The sequence below is a fragment of the Emydura macquarii genome, unplaced genomic scaffold, assembly GCF_026122565.2.
Source record: "Emydura macquarii macquarii isolate MOO-44397 ecotype Brisbane River unplaced genomic scaffold, CSIRO-AGI_Emac_v2 contig_3287, whole genome shotgun sequence".
Classification (NCBI taxonomy): domain Eukaryota; kingdom Metazoa; phylum Chordata; order Testudines; family Chelidae; genus Emydura; species Emydura macquarii.
Window position 1 is genome coordinate 4,397,363 of NW_027133424.1, and position 24,521 is coordinate 4,421,883.

A 24,521-nucleotide genomic window follows, 5' to 3' on the forward strand; every position below is an offset into this window, starting at 1 on the left:
GAGTAACATATCTGTCGTGAGTTCTAACAAAGCATTTTTCTTGCAAAATATTTGTTGAATTAACTGCTTCTTTTTGGCACCGATGCTGGCAACAACTATAGAACAATCTGAGGCAGACTCCTGGTGTTCATGACATACACAGCAGCAAATAGAGTTGCTGTGTTGGTAACAAAGGGGAACTAATATGGTATTCTTCATTTCAGAAATGTCATCACTATTGCCCAGTGTCATGTGTCACACTCACTAGCACGTTTTTCACTGTCATGGCTCCAGGCTAGATGACACGTTCTTAAAATACAAATGTAGTCTGAAAAAAACCATGCTTGCTCTTACTCATCTGAATCAACCAGCTACAAAGAGAAGAAATAATTGCTTTTAAATATCATGTATAAATCTTACAAACCAGGAGTTTCAGTCTCATTTATACATTGTGGCATACAAAATCAAAACCATCTGGGTCTATCATAAAATATCTCAGTGGAGAGGTTATTTACCTCTCTCCTCAAAAACTGAGAGAAACTTATCCTAGCTGACAGTTAACTTCTCTGGCCAACAGTCATAACACAGTTATCAATGATTTCTGCTAGGAAAGGCTAAAGCTTGGGAGCTGTAATGCATTCAGTGTCTCTAAACTATCCCCTTTTTTGCCTTTGATTGGCAGAAACTAAGGAAGAAGTAGCTCAGAAGTCCTCTGTAGAGTAACAATTCTAGAAAGTTTCTATAAACAGCATTCATTAAATGTCTCTCTTAAAAGGAGTCCACAAGCGTCTTGCACAAGGAGTCTCCTGCATACATATTTCCTACTGTGTTATAGCTACCTTTGCTGGAAACTAGCTGTGGCCCATATATAATATCTTTTTATCTATATGGCTTATTATTCTTTGGTTGTATTAAACATGTAGTAACCAGAACAGAGACAATAACAGCCCAGATCCATTCTTTTTTCATTTGTTCAAAAGCACAAAAAAAAAAAAAAAGAGAGAGAGATTAACATCCTTAATTAGTTAAGGAAACTGATTAACAAACAGTTTAATACTAAAACTGAAACCTCAATACTATTTTAGACAAATTTAGCAGCTGAGGATACTAGGCAGGAGGACTCCATAGTGCTTAACAACTGGCATGAGCTGTCATTTTTGTAAATGAATGCTGGTTTTGGTAAGTTTAATTAAAATTAGTCTCCTAGTCTACTAACCCCAACCACTTGATCAATACAAATGCATTTAATTGTGAGTTAAAATGGAATGGATTCTGGACAAACAGTGCCAGGATTGGTTTAAAAAAATTAGTGTGTTAATTAAGAAAAAGCAATAAGGGAATATGTTTTATTTTCATCTGAGTTCCCACTTATCTTCCCAGTTTGTGAGTACTTAATCCCTTATTTATTTAGTACTTTCAAAAGTCATTTCACATCTGCCTCTTAAAGGACAGTGCCATTCAGTAGCAAATACCCAAAGAAATAGCCAATCATTTATTTTCAGTATAACAACATTCACTAATTTTTAAATATTTTTTGAAGAAAAAACATTGTTATTATTGTTTTACTTTTTAAAAAGTTATCTAAACAGTAATACAAAACTAACAAGTGATATACATAATACATGCTTCTATCTGTTGTGGGCAATAGTTACATAATAGTTAATCTGTTTAAAAATAGCTACAGCTAACTAGTTCAAAGTTTTTAAAACAAGTATATACTACATCAATTAATTATTGATAGAATATCATGGTACATAAAAGAGGAAGTATTCTTGAGATAAATGCTCCTTTCTGATCATCAGATTTTCCTTTCATAGTACAGCACTTGTAAATAGAAACATAGAAACTGTGATAACAGATCAGATTAATGTTTCCTCTATTTCAGTATCCTACCAGATGCTTCAGAGGAAGATGTAAAAAACCACAAAATGGATAATTATAGAGTAACATGCCCTTCGTGGGAGTTTGCCTTACTTCAGGAAGTTACAGGTTGTCTTACGCTCTGAAGCATAAGGATTTATATTTCTTGTAATTTAAAAAAAAATCTTATCTTACTTAATTGGGTATGTTCTTATTGTTCACATAAATATCAAACCCTTTTAAAATCTTGATACACTTTTGGAACTCACTGCCACAAGATATCAAGACCACAGGTAGATGAGGCTTTCTTCAGTCAACTAGGGAAAGTTTCCAGTTCACAGGACCTGATTCTCATGGGGACTTCAATCACCCTGACATCTGCTGGAAGAGCAATACAGCAGAGCACAAACAATCCAGGAAGTTTTTGGAGAGTGTTGCAGACAACTTCCTGGTGCAAGTGCTTTAGCAACCAACTAGGGGCCGTGCTTCTCTTGACCTGCTGCTCACAAACAGGGAAGATTTGGTAGGGGAAGTAGAAGTGGGTGGCAACCTAGGCAGCAGTGACCATGAGATGGTCGAGTTCAGGATCCTGACAAAAGGAAGAAAGGAGAAAAGCAGGATACGCATCATGGACTTCAGAAAAGCAGACTTTGACTCCCTCAGGGAGCTGATGGGCAAGATCCCCTGGGAGGCTAATATGAGGGGGAAAGGAATCCAAGAGAGCTGGCTGTATTTTAAAGAGACCTTATTGAGGGCACAGGAGCAAACCATCCCGATGTGCAGAAAGAATAGCAAATATGGTGGGCGTCCAGCTTCGCTTAACAAAGAAGTCTTTGGCGAAATTAAACACAAAAAAGAAGCTTACAAGAAGTGGAAGCTTGGTCAGATGACTAGGGACGATTATAAAAATACTGCTCGAACATGCAGGAATGAAATCAGGAAGGCCAAAGCACAATTGGAGTTGCAGCTAGCAAGGGACTTGAAGGGGAACAAGAAGGGTTTCTACAGGTATGTTGCCAACAAGAGGAAGATTAGGGAAGGTGTGGGCCCCTTAGAGAATGAAGGAGGCAACCTAGTGACAGAGGATGGGGAGAAAGCTGAGGTACTCAATGCCTTCTTTGCCTCTGTCTTCACAGACAAGATCAGCTCCCAGACTACTGTACTGGGTGGCACAGAATGGGAAGGAGGCGAACATCCCACAGTGCTGAAGGAACAGGTCCAAGACTATTTAGAAGGATTGGACATACACAAGTCCATGGGGCCGGATGCAATGCACCCGAGGGTGCTGAGGGAATTGGCTGAGGTAATTTCAGAGCCATTGGCTATTATCTTTGAAAGCTCATGGCAACGGGGGGAGGTCCCTGATGACTGGAAAAAAGCAAATATAGTGCCCATCTTCAAAAAAGGGAGGAAAGAGGATCCAGGGAACTACAGACCGGTCAGCCTCACCTCAATTCCTGGAAAACTCATGGAGCAGGTCCTCAAGGAATCCATTTTAAGGCACTTGGAAGAGAGGAAGGTGATCAGGAACAGTCAACATGGATTCACCAGGGGAAAGTCATGCCTGACCAACCTGATTGCTTTCTATGAAGAGGGGTCGGGCTCTGTGGATGTGGGGAAAGCGGTGGACGTGATATATCTTGATTTTAGCAAAGCTTTTGATACGGTCTCTCACAATATTCTTATCAGCAAGTTAAAGAAGTATGGGTTGGATGAAAGGATTATAAAATGGATAGAGAACTGGCTAGAGCATAGGGCTCAACGAGTAGTGATCAATGGCTCCATGTCTAGCTGGCAGCCGGTCACAAGCGGAGTGCCCCAGGGGTCGATCCTGGGGCCAGTTTTGTTCAACATCTTCATTAATGATCTGGAGGATGGGGTAGGATTGCACCCTCAGCAAGTTTGCGGATGACACTAAGCTAGGGGGAGTGGTAGATACCCTGGAAGGTAGGGATAGAATACAGGGTGACCTAAACAAACTGGAGGATTGGGCCAAAAGAAATCTAATGAGGTTCAACAAGGACAAGTGCAGAGTCCTGCACTTAGGACGGAAGAATCCCATGCACAGCTACAGACTGGGGACTGACGAGCTAGGCAGCTGTTCTGCAGAAAAGGACCTGGGGGTAACAGTGGATAAGAAGCTGGATATGAGTTAGCAGTGTGCCTTGGTTGCCAAAAAAGCTAATAGCATATTGGACTGCATTAGTAGGAGCATTGCCAGCAGATTGCGGGAAGTGATTATTCCCCTCTATTCGGCATTGGTGAGGCTGCATTTGGAGTACTGTGTCCAGTTTTGGGCCCCCCACTACAAAAAGGATGTGGACAAGTTGGAGAGAGTCCAGCGGAGGGCAACAAAAAAGATTAGTGGGCTGGAGCACAAGACTTATGAGGAGAGGCTGAGGGAACTAGGCTTGTTTAGTCTGCAGAAGAGAAGAATGAGGGGGGATTCGATAGCAGTCTTTAACTACCTGAAAGGGGGTTCCAGGGAGGATGGAGCTAGGCTGTTCTCAGTGGTGGCAGATGACAGAACAAGGAGAAATGGTCTCAAGTTGCAGTGGGGAAGGTCTAGTTTGGACATTAGGAAAAAGTTTTTCCCTAGGAGGGTGGTGAAGCACTGGAATGGGTTACCTAGAGAGGTGGTGGAATCTTCATCTTTAGAGCTTTTTAAACTGTGGCTTGACAAAACCCTTGCTGGGATTATTTAGCTGAGGTTAGTCCTGCTTTGAGCAGGGGGTTGGACTAGATGACCTCCTGAGGTCTCTTCCAACTCTATGATTCTATCACACATGTAAATAGTATGAAAAAGATGAAAAACTTTTGAAGTACTTAGTGATTAATTAAAGAAATGACAGTCAGTCATATTTAGGCAGGATTTGAGTAATTTACCTAGCACCTGCTAGTCTGAGGACTAAGTCTTCTTGCCAGGGTGAAAGGGACTTGTGCTGCCAGGTCCCAGGCCACAATCATGAGGGCCAAAGATTTTTTTTTTTAATGAAATATTTGATTCTGAAAAAATTGATAGCACTGAAAGTTTCATACTCACCCAGGTGAATGGTTTTTTCAAGCCTCATGTTTAAGATATTTCAAAATACAAGGTTTGGGTTGGGTTTTGTGTTATGGGTTTTTTTTGTTGGTTTTTTTATGGTTAGGTTTTTTTTTTTTTTTGTTAAGTATCCTATAAAACTTTACATTGTAGAGCATCACTACAAGCTTTACTTCATCAATTTACCTTCAACAAGAAGGGTTCTACCTATAGGTATTGTCACAATATTATGTAACTAACAAGACAATTCACAGGAGGTGTTTTTCAAGATGACATCGTTTTAGGAGCACCTATCTTGTTTTTCCAGACACCTTAAGGCAAAATCATGCTCCCAGGGAAATAAATGGGAGTTTTACCATTTACTTAAATAAGAACAGGATTTGTCCCTTAATGACTTGGGTCAATTTAGCAAACATTTATGCTAGTATTCTTCTTTGACTGCTACTCAGAAATCTTTGCTTACTGTCCTAAGTGAAGAGTTAGATTCCTACAGCTTCCCTTCCCCACCCAAATTATATAGGATTTTTAAAAATATAACAGACTGCCCAGTAGAGACTTAAAGCCTATTTTGTTAAACTCATTAAGAACAAACAGAAACTGAGCCACATCTAAATGATCAGTAGCTTCTTTATAACAGCTATCAGTCTTCTAGAACCTGTAAGGGATTTTCAGGTTATCTCAACATCAATAAAAAATGCACCTTTTGAGATCAGCATAGCCTCCTAAAATAGCACTATTGATATGGAGTAGTCTGCTGACCCAAATAGAAGAATGCAGAAAGCCAGAAGTCAACAGGCAACAGAAATGCACTTTAAAAAGCTGTTACAGAAAATTGATTGAGATCCTAACCCTTGACAGAATTAAGTAGGTTTAAAAATTAGAAATATATACATTTCAAAGGTAAACAGAAAGACTTCTGGCCTGAACTTAAACTCTCAGATTTCCGTGGTTCTACTGCTACTGTGGATGATGTCACTAATACTTAAAGTAGAGTAAGGAATGCATCTCCAAGATCCAAAATGAGATTGACTTTGATCATTTTGCCATCACATTTAAGAAAATCAATTCAGACATGACAGCTCAGCTCTCCCAAGGTTCCATTGTACTCAGAACCCATAAAACTTTAACATACTAACTAGGAAATGTGAAATGACAGTCATATTCCCAATTTGCCTTTAATACAGTGAGTCAGTAACATTAAACTACAATAGACGATATTCAAATATCTTTCTACAGCTTCTTTGCCAGGAAAATCATCTGCATTTTTTCCAGAGCTCCCATTTCACCCCCACCTTTACACCAATATGGGCCCACAACAGAGCTCCCCTTGTCTGGAAAAAGTCACGGACAGAGCTTCCTTAGAACCGAGTAACAGGATATTTTACCCATCTGCAAGGGTCACTGGTGAGCAACACAGCAAGCTCCCTCTCCCCTGAGTAAGTATCAAGCACACTGGATGCAGAGGATACCCAGCTTCTGGTGGCCCAGACAGAAAAAAACAGAGACTGGGAGAAAAATGCAGATTTTCAGGACTACTGCAATCCCAGTTGGCTTTTTTATTTTTGTGTCAGTACCAAATTTATAAGGATGGTCTGAGGAATATGTCAACAATGCATGATGAAGGAATTAAGCCTTTATATTACCAAAGTTTTGCTCTAATAGAACTGGCTTTATATTATACTTGTGTTAAGAGAATTACACTGCACTTCAATGACTCTGTCCTTCCAGGAGCTGATTTTGAATTAAGTTTCTTTTTTCTGTGTGGCAGAGGGTCTTATATAAGAGTCTGAGCTCTTTGCCATTTCCTTATACACAGGCAGGCTCCCACCTACAGCAATGTCAAAGTGGGGGTTGTAGGGTTTTCACCTCTCTTTGCTCTGAACTGCCTTTTCTGACCCTCACATAATTTACCTCTCTTCTTCCTTCTGCTCTGCCCACAACAAGAATCAGGCTGTTGCTCTCATAATTGGGTTGAAAGAGAAAGCATATTGCCCAGAAAAAACAACATTGCTCTATCACCAACAGCTAGGGTATTCAAATGAACTGTGCATGTTGTAACACAGTCTGCTGGAGTCTTGTAGTATCACCTCTGGACCTGTCTTCAGTCCCCAAGCAGCAGTGTGACTATCCAAGGTTGCCTCTGAGGTTGGACCGAGGCCTCTCATTGAACAGCATATAGTGCTAAGAGGCTAGTACGTTATTTACTTCATGCTTGGTCTCTTAATAATTTTGTTTGTATAATTATTTACAACTCTGTACCCAAATCAGTTGAACTGCTAATTGTACGTCCAGGTTTCAGAGTAAGAGTATTCATACTCCTTTATCTAACAGGCTGGGACATCTTGGCTATCTCATATAATACACACTCCCACACCACTGTGTTTACATAGGAGCTATGATTATTAAATTATTTAATCCATTTATAAAGTACCCACTGCAAGGCATTTAAGTTTCACACAATAAGTCTCATGCAGAGCTATAACTACAATCCGAGACCAAGAGAATAAAGAAATATTTACAATCTCTTCAGGCAGGCCTCCTAGCACAATAAAGCATTTATTTTCTTTCCAGCACTGTAGCTTCACAAAGCTGGTCTTTTAACTGGTGCAGTTTCAGCAGAAAATTCATATGCAAGACCAGCATTATTCTGTTCTAGCTGATGCATAGGTGGAGAACCTTATTAATATGTACATTGAAGAGAACATAATATTACAAAAATCTTTTGCTTGAAATAAGAAAATGTTTACAAAATCACTTTTCAACCCTATAGTAAAAAAAATCCTTAAACCAATGCTGTTTATGCTTTAAGCATCCCCAGGGGCTGGCACAACAGGCTGTAGAAGGAGTCAGGCCTGCCCACTGACTGGCAGCAGAAAGGCAATGGATAAAGGCAGCAACTTTCCATACTGCAACTCATGGAGAACACTGGGGTGATGATTAAGCAAGTTGCAAGTGTGATGTTTTCAGGTTCACCCAAGCCAGTAAGGGGCTTGGTCACCATTTGCCTTATAGCCCTGGGGTGTCTTGTGGCTGTGCAGCTTTGGTTCAGAGCTCTAACCTTAGCAGCCTGCCAGCAGCCCACAAGTCTCATCCTGACTTTGCCCAACCTAGTTACTACTCCTGGCAGGCTGACCTTAGTATGCTTCCAACCCTGAATTTGCCCCCAAATCCTCCTACTGCAAAGGGACCAGCCCCTCTCACTGGTCCCTCACAGAGAAAGTGTTAGGTTTGCTGCCTTTACAAATACAATAAAACATTCCACCTGTTTGCTTCCTAGAAGCACACACTTTACTGATCTCACAAAGCATTGATGATTCATAATGAAAACAAGTTTGTTAACAAAAGAGCATGGATTAAGTGATACCAAGTAAAAAAGATAAAAGGTAGAAATGGTAGAAAACGTAAAAAAGATAAAAGGTAGAAAGCAAATAGTGAAAACATGCATCTAAAAGACTAAAACTGAATCTAGCATGATACAGCCTTTGTTCAAGATGTTTTCTCTCACTCAGTCCCCTTTACAATTTTCACTAATGGTCACCCTGGCCAGAACCTATCACAGAGATCAAACCACTTGGTTCCTTTGTTTCCTAAGGTTAAGGATAAAGATGGAGTCTCTCTCTTATATCGTCAAAAGGATTGTCTTAGTCTTACAAGCCAGGAAGGCCTCCTGGGGACTCAGTCTCCTATGTCTCTCTGGGGTATAGGACCAATATTAATTCTGTCTCTCACGTTCAAGATCAGGATAAACCCCACCAATTTATCTCGATGGCTTTGCTTATGGTTAATATAAAAATCGAGGTAAACCCACATTCCTGTGTCTAGGAAAGACATGTTTATCACCTTTACCTAGGCTAGGCTGTCTGGTCTTAAACATGTTCCAGTAACATCATATAGAGGGAATTCATAACTTCACATGTAACGTTAACACATGCATTTACAGTGATATTAATAACCAGTTACTAGCTTTGATAGGATACCACACAAGGCATATTTTGTACAAACATCATTGCAGTAATGTGCAGAGTCTGGATACAGGGATGCCTAGGGTCACAGGAAGGATATGTACATATAAAGAAGAAGAGAGCACTGAGGGAGAAGACACAGTAATGGAGTGAATCAGGAAAGAGGTTTGAAGGATAAACAAAGGAATCGACTGGATAGCATTATGGAGCAGCCTTGGCACACTGAAGGGTGAGCCAAAGAGCAATCAATCAAAATAGGCATATCATTGGTATAAAAGTTACATGTCACGATAGCATGAATCAATAGAGACATTGTTCAGCGTTTCCATTACATTATCTCCTATAGCTAAGAGAATCCACAGGAAAGTACATTTGGTCATGATCTGGTACTAGCGACTCCAAAAAGTCAGTTTGTAATTCCCTCTCTAAGGATGAAACACACAGAGACTTGGACAACTGCTACAGTGGGATTATGTTATACCATGTAAACCAACTGTTGTGTTGACTTTGATCAAGAATAATTCATCCCCATTTCCAAACGCACGGTTAGGATTAAGAATAAATGATAAACTAGACAAGCAAAAATAGCAAGTAATAATGACATGAACCCTCTTCCAGTGCCTCAGTTCTTACTGGAAACATTGACACCTCTTTGAACCTCTGAAATAAAATACAACCATGTATGCAGAAACAGGTGAGTGCTGCATTTATTTTTGTTTTGTTTTTTGTACAATAAGGTTATTAGCCTAGACAAACTGGGACATTGATGGAGAAACAACCGCTGTGACTTTAATAGGAAGAATCAAATATGTTGCAGAGAAATCAAATAGGAGTTGCTTTAATCAGAAAATGAGAAAAAAAACAACATGGCTCAAATTAAATTGCACACTGCAGATACTCCAAAAAACCAAACAGCTGAGAAGACTATTTCTGCCAATTGCTTTGCATCCCCATAGTATACTGTCTTTAACTACATGGGTAGGCCTGGAAGTAGGTCACCAGTACTGTTTAATTATACACTGTGACACAGAGGATGAACTCTTCAAAAATAGCATAAAATTTACAAAAGTGAAAGAAACAAAAACCCTTTTTAGAGAACATTTGATCTGTACAAGACTAGCCAATCTGAGGCCTCCAAATAAGTCTTATACAGTCAGCAACTGCTGGTTCTTTTCTCATCACCCATCACTATCTTCAACGTTACAACTTACTTTTTAGAGTCTTAATTTCATCACACAAATGTGCTGCAACAGAAAAAGCTTCCAGCTTTCCTGATTTCCTTCTATGCTGAAGAGATTAAGAGAAGAAACAAGAACTGACAAACCCATTAAAACATGAAAGTTTGCTTTTAACAGTCTTCCTTCTTATCTGACAGCTCAGATCATTTCTCATTTCACTGGGACACAGAGAAACTCTCTGGTCTTCAGCTTTCCACTCTCCTACTACAGAAAACAGAGACCTTTCCTGGCCCTATTAAACAGAAGCATTCTTCAAATGTCTCCAGTTTTCACATTAGGAGAGCAGCAGGAGTACACAGTATCTGTTAAAAGACTCTAATACAAAGCTGCCATGCCATTGCTTTCAGCACTGAAGGTTTTCATGAAATTATCTCTCTTATAAGCAAGCTCATTAACTTTTAAAATCATTTCTTTAAAACTTGACAAGGCTCTTGTACTATGTAGCAAACTCAGGACCAGATTAGATATAGGACAATAGGCACATTCCCAGGGCCACGGCTCCCAAAGACATGTGCTGCTATCAGACTGAGTTCTGAGGTTTGGTTTTTTTAAATTATGTTTCGAACACTTATGGTACTGTCATAGAGTGGCTGCCTCCCAGATGCTCCTTTGTGGCTTCTGCAGCCCCCCGCCTTGATTTTCCTCTTCCAGGCACTGACTGCCTGCCCATGTTCTCCACCATATGTGATAAAGTGGCCTGGCCTGGCTGGTGCTCCTGCGGCAGGCCATGGCACAACCAGCACACTAGCCTCAGTTTCCCATTTCCTCCAGAGTCCCCAGTAACTCCATGCAAACTTTCCAAGAATAAATAGCTTTATCAGGGTTAATTTATTACAAAAGATTCCACACAAACATAATTCAGATTTCCCCAGCCCAGGCTGAACAGCAGATTCACTCTTTCAAATCCCAAGGCACCATAAATACAGCACAGCTCTGAGCATCTCTCACCATGCTCCAACATCTTTCTTTAAACTGTCAAGTATAGCCCTGGCATCTCTCACCACATGTCCCCCACGTATGGCTCCGGTGTCTCACACTATGCCTCACACCAGCCCCACTAGCTGTGGTGCTTCTCTGCCCTGCTTCATTCTCACATCTGGCTCCAACTCTCATATGGAGACCTTCGCAAGTTCATCATTCTCCAGCTTTCAGCCCTCTCTGGCCCTTCGCTTCAGAGAGCCAACAGGCATCTCTGTCTTCGGCTGGCAGTCTTCGACCCTCTCCAGTCATCTGTGGGCATAGCTCCCTTGCCTGGGGAAGTTCACAGGTGACTCCCCTGATTTACTTTCTGTCTTCTGCTTTCACCAGCCTGATGTGGCTCACCTTTTCACAAGTGAACTCTCCCTCCTTCAGCACATCCCCTCTCTAAAGCTCTCAACCCAGCCCAGCTCTCCTTTTGTGCTTTTTCTCCGGACTCACTACCTTTCTCAACTCCAGGTTCTGAGCTCTCTCTTGCTTTTGGGCTGTTTCCAATTTATAACTCTTGGGACAGCCCCAACCTCCCTGTGACACCAAACTAGGGTGCACCTGGACTGGAACAGGAGAACTGAGCCCAATTTCATAGAAAGGGCCAGCTACTCTGTTACCAGTGTGGAGAAGAGCCTGAAAACATGACCTCAATGCAACTACTGCAGCAATCTCTGTGTAAGTCTGCACAGAGTCTGCAACACAGGTAGGAGCAGCACTCACTAAAGCAGACCAAACTATTCAAGGAGGGCACTATGCCAAGGTTTACAGGGCAAGCTTCCATTGCTCAGAGAGCTATGCCAGTACTCTTGCCACTGCTGGAGGGCCACGGACAAGCCAAAGTCAACAGTCCAGAGAAGAGGGAGCTTCCTAGTTCCTGCAGGCAGCTGGGGTAACAACAAGGGCAACCTGGGGAAGAAGCTGGCTCCTGCCAGGCCCCTGGTGCAGGGGTCTGTATGAACAAGAGCCCCAGTTACTGAGGGAGATGACAAGGATCATAGCCTTGGCTCCTGCATTCTGCAGGAAGTGGAAAGAGGGACACAGTCACTGTCACATCTCCCAGAGGTAGGGAAGGTCCAACATCTGCAGTCCCCAGCTGGCCAGGAGGAGTAGGGGCCACTACTGCCAGCAACTTCCAGCTTTTGGGTGCTCCTGAGAGAGGGGAGAGCCTGGCATCTCTGCTGCTCCCAAACAAGCTGGGGGGAAAGCTCAGGGCTTGCCCTCTCTCTTGTCCCTCCTTCTCATCTCTTTTTCTGGGTGCACAATAACTGTCAGCAGTCAAGATGAAAAACTAGGAGCAAGAGCACTGGTGAGGTAATGAATATGGAATAGGAAATGGGGGGAATGAGTTTATGAGAGGGTATACACAGATACATAGATTTTAAGGCCAGAAGGGACTCACTGTGATCACAGAATCATAGAAATGTAGGGCTGGAAGGGACCTTGATAGGTCATCTAATCCCATTCCCTGAATGGAGGCAGGACTTAGCATTATCAAGACCATCCCAGACAAGTCCATAACCTGCCTAAGTAATTTGTTCCAGTGCTTAACTATCCTTATAGTTAGGGAGTTTTTCCTGATGTCTAACCTAAATCTCTCTTGCTGCAATTTAAGCTCATATTTTCTTGTCCTGTCTTCACAGTGGCAAAGGAGAATAATTTATCACCCTCCTCCTTACAACAAACTTTTTATGTACTTGAAGACTATAACATCCCCCCACCCTCAGTCTTGTCTTCTCCAAATTAAACAAACCTATTTTTTTCACTCTTCCCTCATAGGTCATGTTTTCTAGGCTTTTAATCATGTTTGTTGCTCTCCTCTGGACTTTCTCCAATTTGTCAACATCTTTCCCAAAAGGCAGTACCCAGAATTCGACACAATACTCCAGTGGAGGCCTTATCAGAGCTGAGAAGAGTGGAAGAAATACTTCTTGTGTCTTGCTTATTACACTCCTGCTAATACATCCGAGAATAAAGTTCACCTTTTTTGTAACAGTTACACTGTTGACTCATATTTAGTTTGTGATCCACTATAACCCCAGATCCCCTTCTGCAGTATTCCTTCCTAGGCAGTCATTTCCCATTTTGTATTTCTGCAATTGATTATTCCTTCTTAAGTAGAGTATTTTGCATTTGTCCTTATTGAACTTCATTCTATTTACTTGAGACCTTTTCTCCAGTTTGTCAAGATCATTTTGAATTTTAATCCTGTCCTCCAAAGCACTTGCAACCCCTCCCACCTTGGGATCATCTGCAAACTTTATAAGTGCACTCTCTATACCAATGGTTCTCAACCTACTTACCATTGTGGTTGAACATGCAGCTCCCTATGTGTTATGTGGGCCGCATCCACACAATATATATTGTGACAAAGCTCTTCCTCTACCCTGGTGGGTCCAGCGCTTCCTTCTAGCAGTAGGTCAGGGAACTGCTTCATCCCTTAGTGTTCTTCCACCCTCTAGTGGTGGGGAGGGTAATACAGCCTCTCTAAGATGGCCACTCCCTGCTGGGTCCCAATCTTGTCTCTGGTTCTCACAGACCCTTGCCTCTTTGCTGGGGCTCTTGCCCCTCCAGTAAATGGCTGGTAGGGGGCGGGAGGGCCCTGTCCCACCCTCAACTCCCAGCCCCAACCCAAGGACCCTACAAGTAGCAGACTCTTGCTGTGGCTTCAGAAAAACTGCTAGCTCCCCTTGGTTACTTCCCCGTGCCCCTTGACTTAATGTCTGCACCCTGCTCGGACAGGGGCCCTTCCTGGCCTCCTTGTCAGGGGAGGCTCTTGACCCTTGACAGCCACACTGGGCGTGATGGTGCCGAACCAAATGTCCAGTTCGATCTTCCCCTTCTGGCAGGGTCTTTTCCCTCAGGCCTCCAGGCCTGGGAAAAGTCCTTTGCCCCTTCGGGCAGGGTTTTTCCCTCCCCTAGTCTTTGTATCTGCAGGGTTCTCCCTTGTCAGCATTCTGCTCCCTAAACTCTCCTGGCTTCTGACAGTATCTTGCCTGCTCAGACACACTCTCTGATAGCGCCCCTCACTCTCTCAACTCCAGCCACACCCTTTCTCTGGAGGGGAAGCTTTTAACAAGTCCAGGGCGGGGCCTTGATTGGCTCCAGGTGTGTTAATTAACCTGGAGTAACCCCTGCTCAGCTACCAGGGGAAAAGGGATTTGCTGAGCCTGGGGCTGATATATTGGCCTTCTAGCACTCTCCGGTAGCCATCTTGTCTGACCCTGTCACAATATACTACCTGTATGGCCCTGAGGATATCACATGGGCTGCAGTTGTGTGCTGAGTTGTGTGCAGTTGTGCACGTTCTAAGCGGTGCCCGGGCTTAGAACCACTGCTGTATACCATTATCCAAATCATTTATGAAGATAATAAATACAACCAGACCCAGGTCAGACCCCCGTGGGACCCCACTCAACGTGCCCTTCCAGCCTGATTGTGAGCCATTGATGACTCCTCTCTGAGTATCATTTTCCAGCCAGCTGTGAACCCACCTATAGTAGCTTTGACTAGGCTATATTTCTCTAGTTTATTTATGAGAAAGTCATGTGAGACAGTATCAAAAGCCTTACTAAAATCAAGATATATAACATCTAGGCTTTTCCTATCTATCCCCTTGTTACACTGTCAAAGGAGGATATATTAGGTTGGTTTCACATGATTTGTTCTTGACAAATCCATGTTGACTGTTACTTATTATCTTATTTCCTAGGTGCTTACATATTGCTTATGTGATTATTTGCTCCATTCTCTTTCTGGGTACCGAAGTTAGCTGACTGGTCTACAATTCCCTGGATTGTCCTTATGCCCTTTTTAAAGATAGTTACTATATTTGCCCTTTTTCAGTCCTCAGCTATCTCTCCCATCCTCCACAAGTTCTCAAAGATAATTGCTAATGGCTCAAAGATCTCTTTAGTCAGTTCTTTAAGTATGCTAGGATGTATTTTAACAGGCCCTGCTGACCTGAAGACATCAAACTTGTCTAAGTAATTCTTATCGTCCCACTGCAGTTAGGGAATCCTATTGCGGCAGAGTTACACACTAATTCACATAAATTTCCAAGAGTCACAGTCCTTCATAGAAGCATGCGATGAATGGCCCTGCACACGTGCATTAATGCAGCCCCAACAGTGGATTTCCTGACTCCAAACTGATTTGTGACCGACCGGTAACAGTCTGGAGCTCCCCAGTTCCACATAGCGATTGTTATGCATTTCTCCACCGAGGGGGCAGCTCTGATTTTGGTGTCCTGGCACCACAGTGCTGGGGCGAGCTCTGCACACAGTTCCAAGAAGATGGCTTTCTGCATCCAAAAATTCTGCAGCCACTGCTCTTCATCCCAAACCTGCATAACGATATGATCCACCACTCAGTGTTTGTTTCCCGAGCTCAGAAGTGATGGTCCACTGTGTGCAGCTGCTCCATCAATGCCAAAAGTAACCTGGTGTTGTTTCTTTCCATGGCACACAGCAGATCAGGCACCTCTGATTCCTGTTCAGATTAGGAATTCATGATATTCTGCATAACCATCCGCAAAGTGTTCATAACAGTGACTACATCAGAGGACAGCAATTCAGGATCCATCTTTTTGGATAGAGATGGCAGACGCACAGTAAACAGGGGGCATTGAAAAATGTTGCAAAACGCAGTCAGAAAATGATGGGATGGAAAAAACTGCATCATGGGACATTGAGCCCACACTTGTAATGCACTGTGATCCACTCTGCCTTCCCACAACTCCTTGCTGCAGAAGATGGCAAGTTGCACAGTGGGATAGCTACCCACAGTGCACTGCTCTCACTGTTGATGCTAGAGCACCACTGACAGAAAGAGCATTGTGTGTACATGCACAAGTGATGTAATTATAGCACTTTTTGATTGTTGGTGTAACTTGCGTTGACAAAACTCTGTAGTGTAGACAAGGCCTGAGTAATGGGTGTACCTTGTCCCTGGTCTTCCTCTTGCTTCCCATGTATTTGTAAAATGCGTTCTTGTTACTCTTTATGTCCTAGCTAGTTTAGTCTTGTTTTGTGCCTCAGCCTTTTTAATTTTGTCTCTACATACTTGTGTTGCTTTTTTTGAATACTCATTCTTTATAATTTGACCTACTTTCCACTATTTCTATGAATCTGATTTGAGTTTCAGGTCATTGAAGATCTCTTGGTTAAGCCAAGGTAGCTGCTTACCATACTTTCTATCTTTCCAATGCATTGGCATAGTTTGCTTTTTTGCCCTTAAAAATGTCTCTTTGAAAAACTGCCAACTGTCCTGAATGCTTTTTTGCCCTTAGACTTGCTTCCCACAGGATCTTACCTACCAATTCTCTGAATTTGCTGAAATCTACCTTCTTTAAATCCATTGTCTTTATTTTGCTGTCTTCCCTCCTATTTTGCTTAAAATCAAGAACTCAGTCACTTCATGATCACTTTCATCCAAGCTGCCTTCCATCTTCACATTCTCAACTAATTCCTCCCTGTTTGTCAGAATTAAATTCAAAGTAGCCTCTGCCCTAGTCACTTTCTCCATTTTCTGTACAAGAAGTTGTCTCCAATGCATTCCAAAACTTGTTGAATAATCTGTGCCCTTATGCATTCTTTTACCAACAGCTGTCCAGATAGTTGAAGGTCCACCTCCCCCACAACTCCTGTGTTTTGGATGATTTTGTTAGTTGTTTAAAAAAAGTCTCATCCATGTCTTCTTCCTGGTTAGATGGTCTATAGTAAACTACTATCTGACATCAACCTTGTTCTGTACCACTTTTAGCCTTACCCAGAGACATTCAATAGGTTTGCCTCTCACTTCTGTCTCAACTTTAGTGCAAGTGTATACAAGGCGACACGACACCTCTTCTTGACTTTCCTTCCTGAACAATGTATTCTATACCACTATCCTGAGGATATCACATGGGTTGATACCCGCTATACCAATATCATCTAGTCTGACCACCTGCACAGCACAGGCCATAGTACTTCCCTGAATTAACTCCTGTTCAAATTAGAGCAGATCTTTTAGCAAAATAACCAATCTTGATTTACAAATTGCCTGTGATGAAGAATCCCCCACAACCCTTGGTAAGTTGTTTCAGTGGTTTATTATCCTCACTGTAAAAATGTATGCCTTATTGCCAGTCTAAATTTGTCTAGCTTTAGCTTCCATACATTTGATCTTGTTATACCTTTGTTAATTGGAGAACCCAGTACTATCAAATTTCTGTTTCCGATGTAGGTATTTATAGACTGTGATGAAGGCACCCCTTACTCTTGCCTTTGATAAATTAAATACATTGAGCTCCTTGAGACTATCACTATAAGCTATGTTTGCCATACCTTTAAGCATTCTTGTGACTCTTTTCTGAACCCGCTCCAACTTATCAACATCTTCCTTGAATTGTGGACACCAGAACTGGACACAGTATTTCAGTAGTGGTAACACTGGTGCCACATACAGATGTAACTGTAATATAACTTTTATACTCCTACTCAATTTTCCCAATTACACATCCAAGCATCACATTGACCCTTTGGCCACAATGTCACACTGGAAGCTCACGTTCAGCTGATTATCCACCATGACCACCAAGTCTGTGTCAGAGTCACTGCTTCCCAGGATAAAACACCGCCTCCTGTAAGTATGGTCTGCATGTATGAATATGGCCATACCGAAATGCATATTTCCATGCATCAAGGATACTATGCAATCCAGATCACTCTGAGTCAGTGACCTGTCCTGCCACTCCAATCTCCATGTCATCTGTAAACTTAGTCAATAATGATTTTATGTTTTCTTCCAGACCACTGATAAAAACATTAAATAGTGTAGGGCCAAGAACTGATCCCTGCAGGACCCCATTGGAAACACTGATGATGATTCCCCATTTACAATCACACATTGAGACCAATCACATAGCCATATTTAATCCATTCGAGATATGCTGGAGCCTTTTGTGTATTGTTCTAGTTTCTTAATTATAATGTTGTGTGGTACCAAGTCAAATGCCTTATAGAAGTCTAATACTATTACCTTTTTATCTACCAAACTTGTAATCTCATCCAGAAAAAGGTATCAAATTATTTTGACAAGATCTTCTTTCCATAAACCTATGTTGATTGGTATTGTGGAATCAAAGAATTAATCATAGAATTGATTAATAGACTGCCTGGCCTGAAATTGGTCATAGAAGGCCTGGCCTGAAGTTGTAGCCTGAAACTGAAATAGAAGCCCCAGGCTAAACCATTAACAGAATGCCTCAACTGAAATTATGATAAAGATGCTAAAATCCCACAAGAGGTCTCTGAACCACACCCCAAATGCAAGTTCTCTGTTATAAGCCTTAAGCCTTTTGAAGTCTGTGAACAGACTTCCCCTGTTTCGATAAGTACCGGTACCTGCCCCCCTTTGTCTTAACCGGCCCCATAGAAACTCACTCCATACAAACTAGCATTTGAACAGGTATTGTGTAACCACCCATCTTCAGGTGTTAGCCAGGGTCCCTGAAAACCACATTGTACAATCAAGTGACTCGTTGGGCGTTCCTGTGAGGGCATCTGGTGTGCCCCGCTGTGCATTGTGATTGTCTTTCCTGTTAAGTATAAATTGTTAATCAAATTCCACTATACGATCAACATGTAAATGAACCTAAGCAACTCCTATATAAGTCTTTTGTATCTCGTAGCCAGGTGAAGTACATTTGCCCAGCATCCAGACATGCTGCTTGACTTCCCTATAGCCACCTGGGTTTTCCCTATGGCTATAGTATTCCCCATAGCTATGGTTATGTGATTGTGTGTGTCACAATTAAAGTTGCATCCGATCCAACTCTAAAATGTAGCAGAGTGATTCTTTCCTCAACAGTATTAAAACATTACTCATTTTTAATTACTAAATGAGTCCTGTGTAAGTTGTTCCATCATTTTGCCCAGGATGAATTTCAGGCTGATAGATATATAATAACCCAGATCACCCTGTTTATCCTTTTTAAATATTGGCATGAGCTTTCATCTAGTCCTCTGGAACTGCCCCAGGATTCATTGAACATTGATGTTAACATTTCAGAGAGCTCCTTGGCCAGCTATTTTAAAACTCTTAAATGCAAATTATCTGGACCTGCTGATTTAAAAATGACTACATTTAATAGCTGATGTTTAATATCTTACTGAATTACTGTTGGAACAGAAAGACTTGCACCATCATAATATGATATGACTACATTATCCAGCTTTTTCCCAAATACGGAACAGAAATATTGATTGAACACTTTTGCCTTTTTGCATTATTATTGATAATTCTACCATTTTCTGTCTAGTAATGGAATGGAGGATGAGATAAACAAGAGAGAGAGAAGGGGAGTGGCAGAGGTAGTGCTTAGGCTGTTATTAATTCTTCATACCAAAAAAAATTAAAGGGAATGCTGTTTGCAACCCCCACTCCCTTGCTGGAAGGGTCCCTAGGAAAGGAACTGTCCTTTGAAGCATGGATCCCTATGTCAGAGGTCCCCCACTGATACCACTCCAGCAAAAGTCTTTGTGGAGGTACAGGTCATCACTACTGCCACCTCATCCTTATAAAAGGAGGGAGACACAATTAACACACTTCTGGCTGCCTACAAGACTAGGTATATATTGTTTAAAACAGAAATTTAAGATATCTTGGGGTGTAAAAATATGAAGTGGGTGTGAAATTTGTCACCTGGCCAAACTGGCTTTAGACAAGTGACTTATACAAATATTTGGGGGGTGGATTCCTCCTCTCCAACTCACAGAACACCTGCACAGCCACTACATTCCCCCTACACAACGTTTTGGCAAGCAGATCCATGACGTTTGTGAATCTACTAGTTATGCACCTGCCCCATGAAAGCCCACCTGCAGTTCCACGCTGACCTGTCCTGGAGAGAACTGCCAAAGAATGCAGTGCTCCCTGTATGGTCTCTCTTTGGCATGGTGACCATGCAGCAGAACCATAGCTCTCTTGCTTTGCAAACCTCGGAAAGGGGCAGGCAGGATCACCCCTGTTTTAAGAGATAATCAAGGTTTGCCATGGGTAAAGGGAAAGACCCTTGCATAGGTTATACTTCTTTATATTAAATCAGATCGCTGAAGTTTTTTTATGTGTATCAGTTCAAATTGCATGTTGAAAATCTTAGGATAGCCAGTAACTGATTCTACTGTAGGGCAGACATGTCAGTTTGCAATAGGATACATAAACTTGGAAGTAGCCATTTGAGATATAACTCAACATAACTAATAATCCAACAGCTTCACCACAATGATTCCTGCGGAAAAAAGAAAATAAAACCTAATCTTATTTTTCACCCATGGCTGAAAATTACGATGGTGGAAGAACATAAACAGATGTAGCTGTGATGCCCCTCTTTGTGCATCTCTTCACTGTGGCAGGTCTACTTTGTATGCCCCAGAGCAAGTTACTTCACTTACTGCCTCAGCTTCTTATTCTGTAAAATGGAAAAAATTATATCCTCTTCCATCAAGTGCTTTGGGATTTCTGAGTGAAAGTGATACATAAGAGTTAAGCGTTATTTTCAGGAGTCAGCTGCCCTATACTCTGAGCAGCTGCAGCAAGGAGGCTCTTTGCTACTGTCAGTGCAGAATGGCTCTGGAGGCTCATACTGCCTGGCAGTTCTCTACTGCAGACTGAATGACAAAGCTCAATTGCCCTGTGCTCTATTGCAACAGACCTGTGAGACTGTACTGCCCAGTAGCAATGGTGATTTGAGGTCATAATATTCCCAGTCTCACTTAAGGAGATATAGAATATGAAGTTACGATATCTATTTTAGTAGGTCTAGTTCTCAGGGAACACTGAAATTATATCTGTAATTCAAATAAAATTTTGAGATCTTACTGACCACAGATTTGAAACAGACCAAAGTTACAAGGAAGAAGTAAAATCATAGCAAAATCTCAAACCACTTTTTTTACTGAGAAAATCGACCATACCTTACATATCTTGTATAGCGATTCCTGCCCGTCTCCTCCTGTGTCTTTGAAATAGTCATGTGCTGGAAATGTGCGATGAATGTCCCGTGTAATGACACTCTCCTGGGCAGAGTCCTGTGAAAGAAAAAAATTACTATTAACACAATTACAGTATAATTAAACATCAAGGAAGTAAAATTCTATCTGCAGTCAACATGGATACATTACTTACTGATTCATCCCCCCAAAATGCACTTAAAAAACCCACAACTCCAGCTGCTTTAATAAGAGCAATGCAGCAAATTTTTCTTCCTCCAGGCTTTGGGTCCAAAAGGCTTAAACTCTGTTAGCACTTTAAGGAAATCATTTAATTGTAGTTGCTTTTTTAACTGGAAATGTCGGTACTGTATCCCTCTGAATATCAAGAAAGCAGAATCAGACTGCCTCTAGCAACCTTATAGATGCATTTCTTCAAAACATATCAAGCCAACAGCAAAACAGTGCTAATTACAAATTAAAACTAGTAGTTTGACACTGGCTATTAGAAAATACTTAAAATTGACCATTTAATGCTTTCAAGAAAAAGAGATAGAAAAAGTTATTATTCTAGAATCCATAATGACCACACACTAATATTCATCCTGTCTCTCTCTCTCTCTCTCTCTCAAAGCAGCAAAAGGAGGGATTAAGTGATTGTCAGGCAAGTCCATACATTCCCTTGCTACCCGTACCTCTTTAATTCATCTGCATTTTCATGCTGGTTTGTAATTAACCTGTCTATTTGTGTGCAAGAGGAAGCAGACTGCTTGGAAAGCTATGTTTCTGTTGAAAAACATCCATTATTATTGCAAATCAATCCTGAGAAAATTCTACTGCATATACCAAGCAGAGATGCCAACCTTGTTCTGAGACTTTTAGGGATGTTCATGAAGAAAACTAGGGAGGAATTAGGGAGCTTGTTTGGATCTCTCTCTCCTTCCTCCCCGCTATCCCTGAAGAAACTGGGACCTCTCCTTCTCCTCTCTTCTTCCTGTCTATGCCCCTGTGCTTGGGGGGGGGGGGGGAGGAGACGACGGGGACACGACATCTGGACCCCCTGACACCCATCCCCAACAGTTGCAAGTTACACACTCCAAAGCTTGGAAATGCCAGAATTAAGGTTGCCTATGGCTTGCATGTATGCATTATGACACAGTCTATATTACATGATCATATACTATTTTATTTGTTTGTTTGTTTACACAGGACTCCCTCTCCATTCAATGCACAGAAAGGATGGCCTAACTTAATGAGAAGATATACTTTATGAAGCAATGTCCATGTGACAAATTGCACAGAGATGTATTTTAATCACATACCTATCCCAGCTTCACCTATCCATTAATCCATCTGCCTAGGACCTATTCTAACACTCCAGACCTCCAAGTAACTTCAAACAACTGATATTTATTTTATTTATTTATTTGTTTATTTATTTGTTTGTGAAATTATCCCAGCAATGTTTCCTTCTTTCTGGCCTTCAAAATCACAGCTTCTGGAGACCCAGGAAAAGCAAGATTCAGTCCTGGACCAGCAATCAGATTTATATATATATAAAAACATAATGCATTTGAAGTCTGATATGTCATGCTCTTGTAGGGCTAGAAATGGAAGCTTTACACCATCGAAAAAGGAATTCCCAGATTTTCATTGGTGCTCATCACTTGCTTTCAGTTCTGGAAGGTCCAGAGATACTGATCTTTTAAATGGACATTTTTAGATATTAAAAAGCTACTTTAGGACACTTTCAGAAGTTTTTATGGCTCTCTCTGAGCCCCACAGAGTTGAGCAAGAGCAACTAAGGTACCTGGCTTTACAGGCTCAGGAATATGAAAACTAATCCCAACATATTTTTTTAAATTCCCTAAAATATTTGTAAAATGTGACACATATACAACACATGAAGATGTGGTGTAGTAGAGGTTTTGTCAGCAATGGTTTGGGATGAAAAACCATTTTTTGCCAGTTGTGATTAATGTGGCTTTCCCAAACTCACGCCTCAATAAAACTTTACATCACACAATCATAAAAACACATTCTCTCACTCCCTTTCCTCTCCTCATTCTCCAGATTTTTAGATAAAAATATATAAAATTGACATAGCTTGTATATAATCCCACACAATCCAGGTTCGCTATCAATTATTATTTTAAAAATTCAGTAGTCTTTTTTCCTTTTAAAATATCTCACATTAAAATTTGTTTGTCGCAAATTGGGAGTTTTGTCTATTGAATGAAAGAAGAGATTTTTATAAGAATTTTTAGTAGTTCAGTTCAGCTCCTTTCCATAAATAGACCATCTCTCAATTATCATCATCTTTTATTCATCTGGGAGTATAAAATGCACTGATCAAACAGTACTAATTAAAAGAGAGACAGCAATTGAGAAAAAGCAGAAGGGGCTATTCCTGGGAGGCTTTTTAACAGAGTTAGATATCAAGATATTGGATGAAGTGAATGGTTAGGTTAGCCCAATAAATACACTGGTCAATTTAGTTCTGTAGTATGCTAGTTTAATCTCAAATGTGTTTGCTGTCATGACAAAAATAACTTGTACTAGCATTAGAATATAATAGTCTTGCTAGAAATCAGCCCAAATCAAAACTTCAGATCAGAACAGTCCTGAACATCTGAGAATTCAAATCTGATTATGAATTGTGTGTGTCCTGGGCCCATCTCTGATCATTACAGTATTTTGGATTGTTAATTCACCTTTTTTCAAGAGGGTAGAAATCTTATTTCAACCATCTCCCACTGTCTTCAGCCTATTTACTGGCCATAATTTTCAAAAACAAGTGATTTTTCATGCCTCAGTTTGCGGGCAAGCAACCTGAAACACTGTAAATGGATCCAATTTTCAGAAAATGTTGAGCACCTACCCTCTGAAAATCTGGCTCTTTCAAAGACACTCAGTTTGGGAACCCAAAATTACCAGCCATTTTAAAAATCTTGTCTTCTAGGTATTATAACAGCTTGCAGCTAAGGAAGTGAATCATTTTCAGACTGAGGAAGTTCGGATTTGGATTGGTCCTGAGTAAAACCAACAAATTCAAATTAGATCCTATATTCTTTCGGTTAGCAGTGCGGGTGATTAACTAGTGGAATAAACTATCAAGGAAAGCAGTTGATATCCAGTCCTTGATGTCTTCAGATAAAAAACAGATGCTTTTTGAGAAAATATGTTTTAACCAAACAAATTATGATTTAGCTAAACACAAGTGGGCTCAGTACAGGAGTAACTGGTGAAATGTAATGGCCTATAACACACAGGAGGTCAGACTAGATGATCTAATCGATCCTTCTGGACTTAAACTCAATGAATCTATGAAAAACTACCCCACATTGCCATAGTACCATTTATAGTTAGTTTTACTACATATCTAGATGCACATTCTTCTTCTATGGTAGATGGTATTATTTTGTCGACCAGTAGATGAATCAGGGCCAAATTCAGAGGTTGAGTCTAAGCAAGTCAGTTGAGAGTGTCTGTCTAAATTGCT

General features: G+C 41.1%; 1 protein-coding gene across 6 annotated transcripts in view; it reads right to left on the minus strand.

Moving 5' to 3' along the window:
* RABGAP1L (RAB GTPase activating protein 1 like) overlaps positions 1-24,521 on the minus strand; it is a 483,894-nt gene that overhangs the window by 172,069 nt on the left and 287,304 nt on the right. For all 6 annotated transcript variants that reach the window (XM_067532377.1, XM_067532378.1, XM_067532379.1 and 3 more), the window contains exon 14: positions 21,005-21,118. In XM_067532377.1, the coding sequence (XP_067388478.1) occupies positions 21,005-21,118 (114 nt within the window). The remainder of the gene's footprint in view (positions 1-21,004; positions 21,119-24,521) is intronic.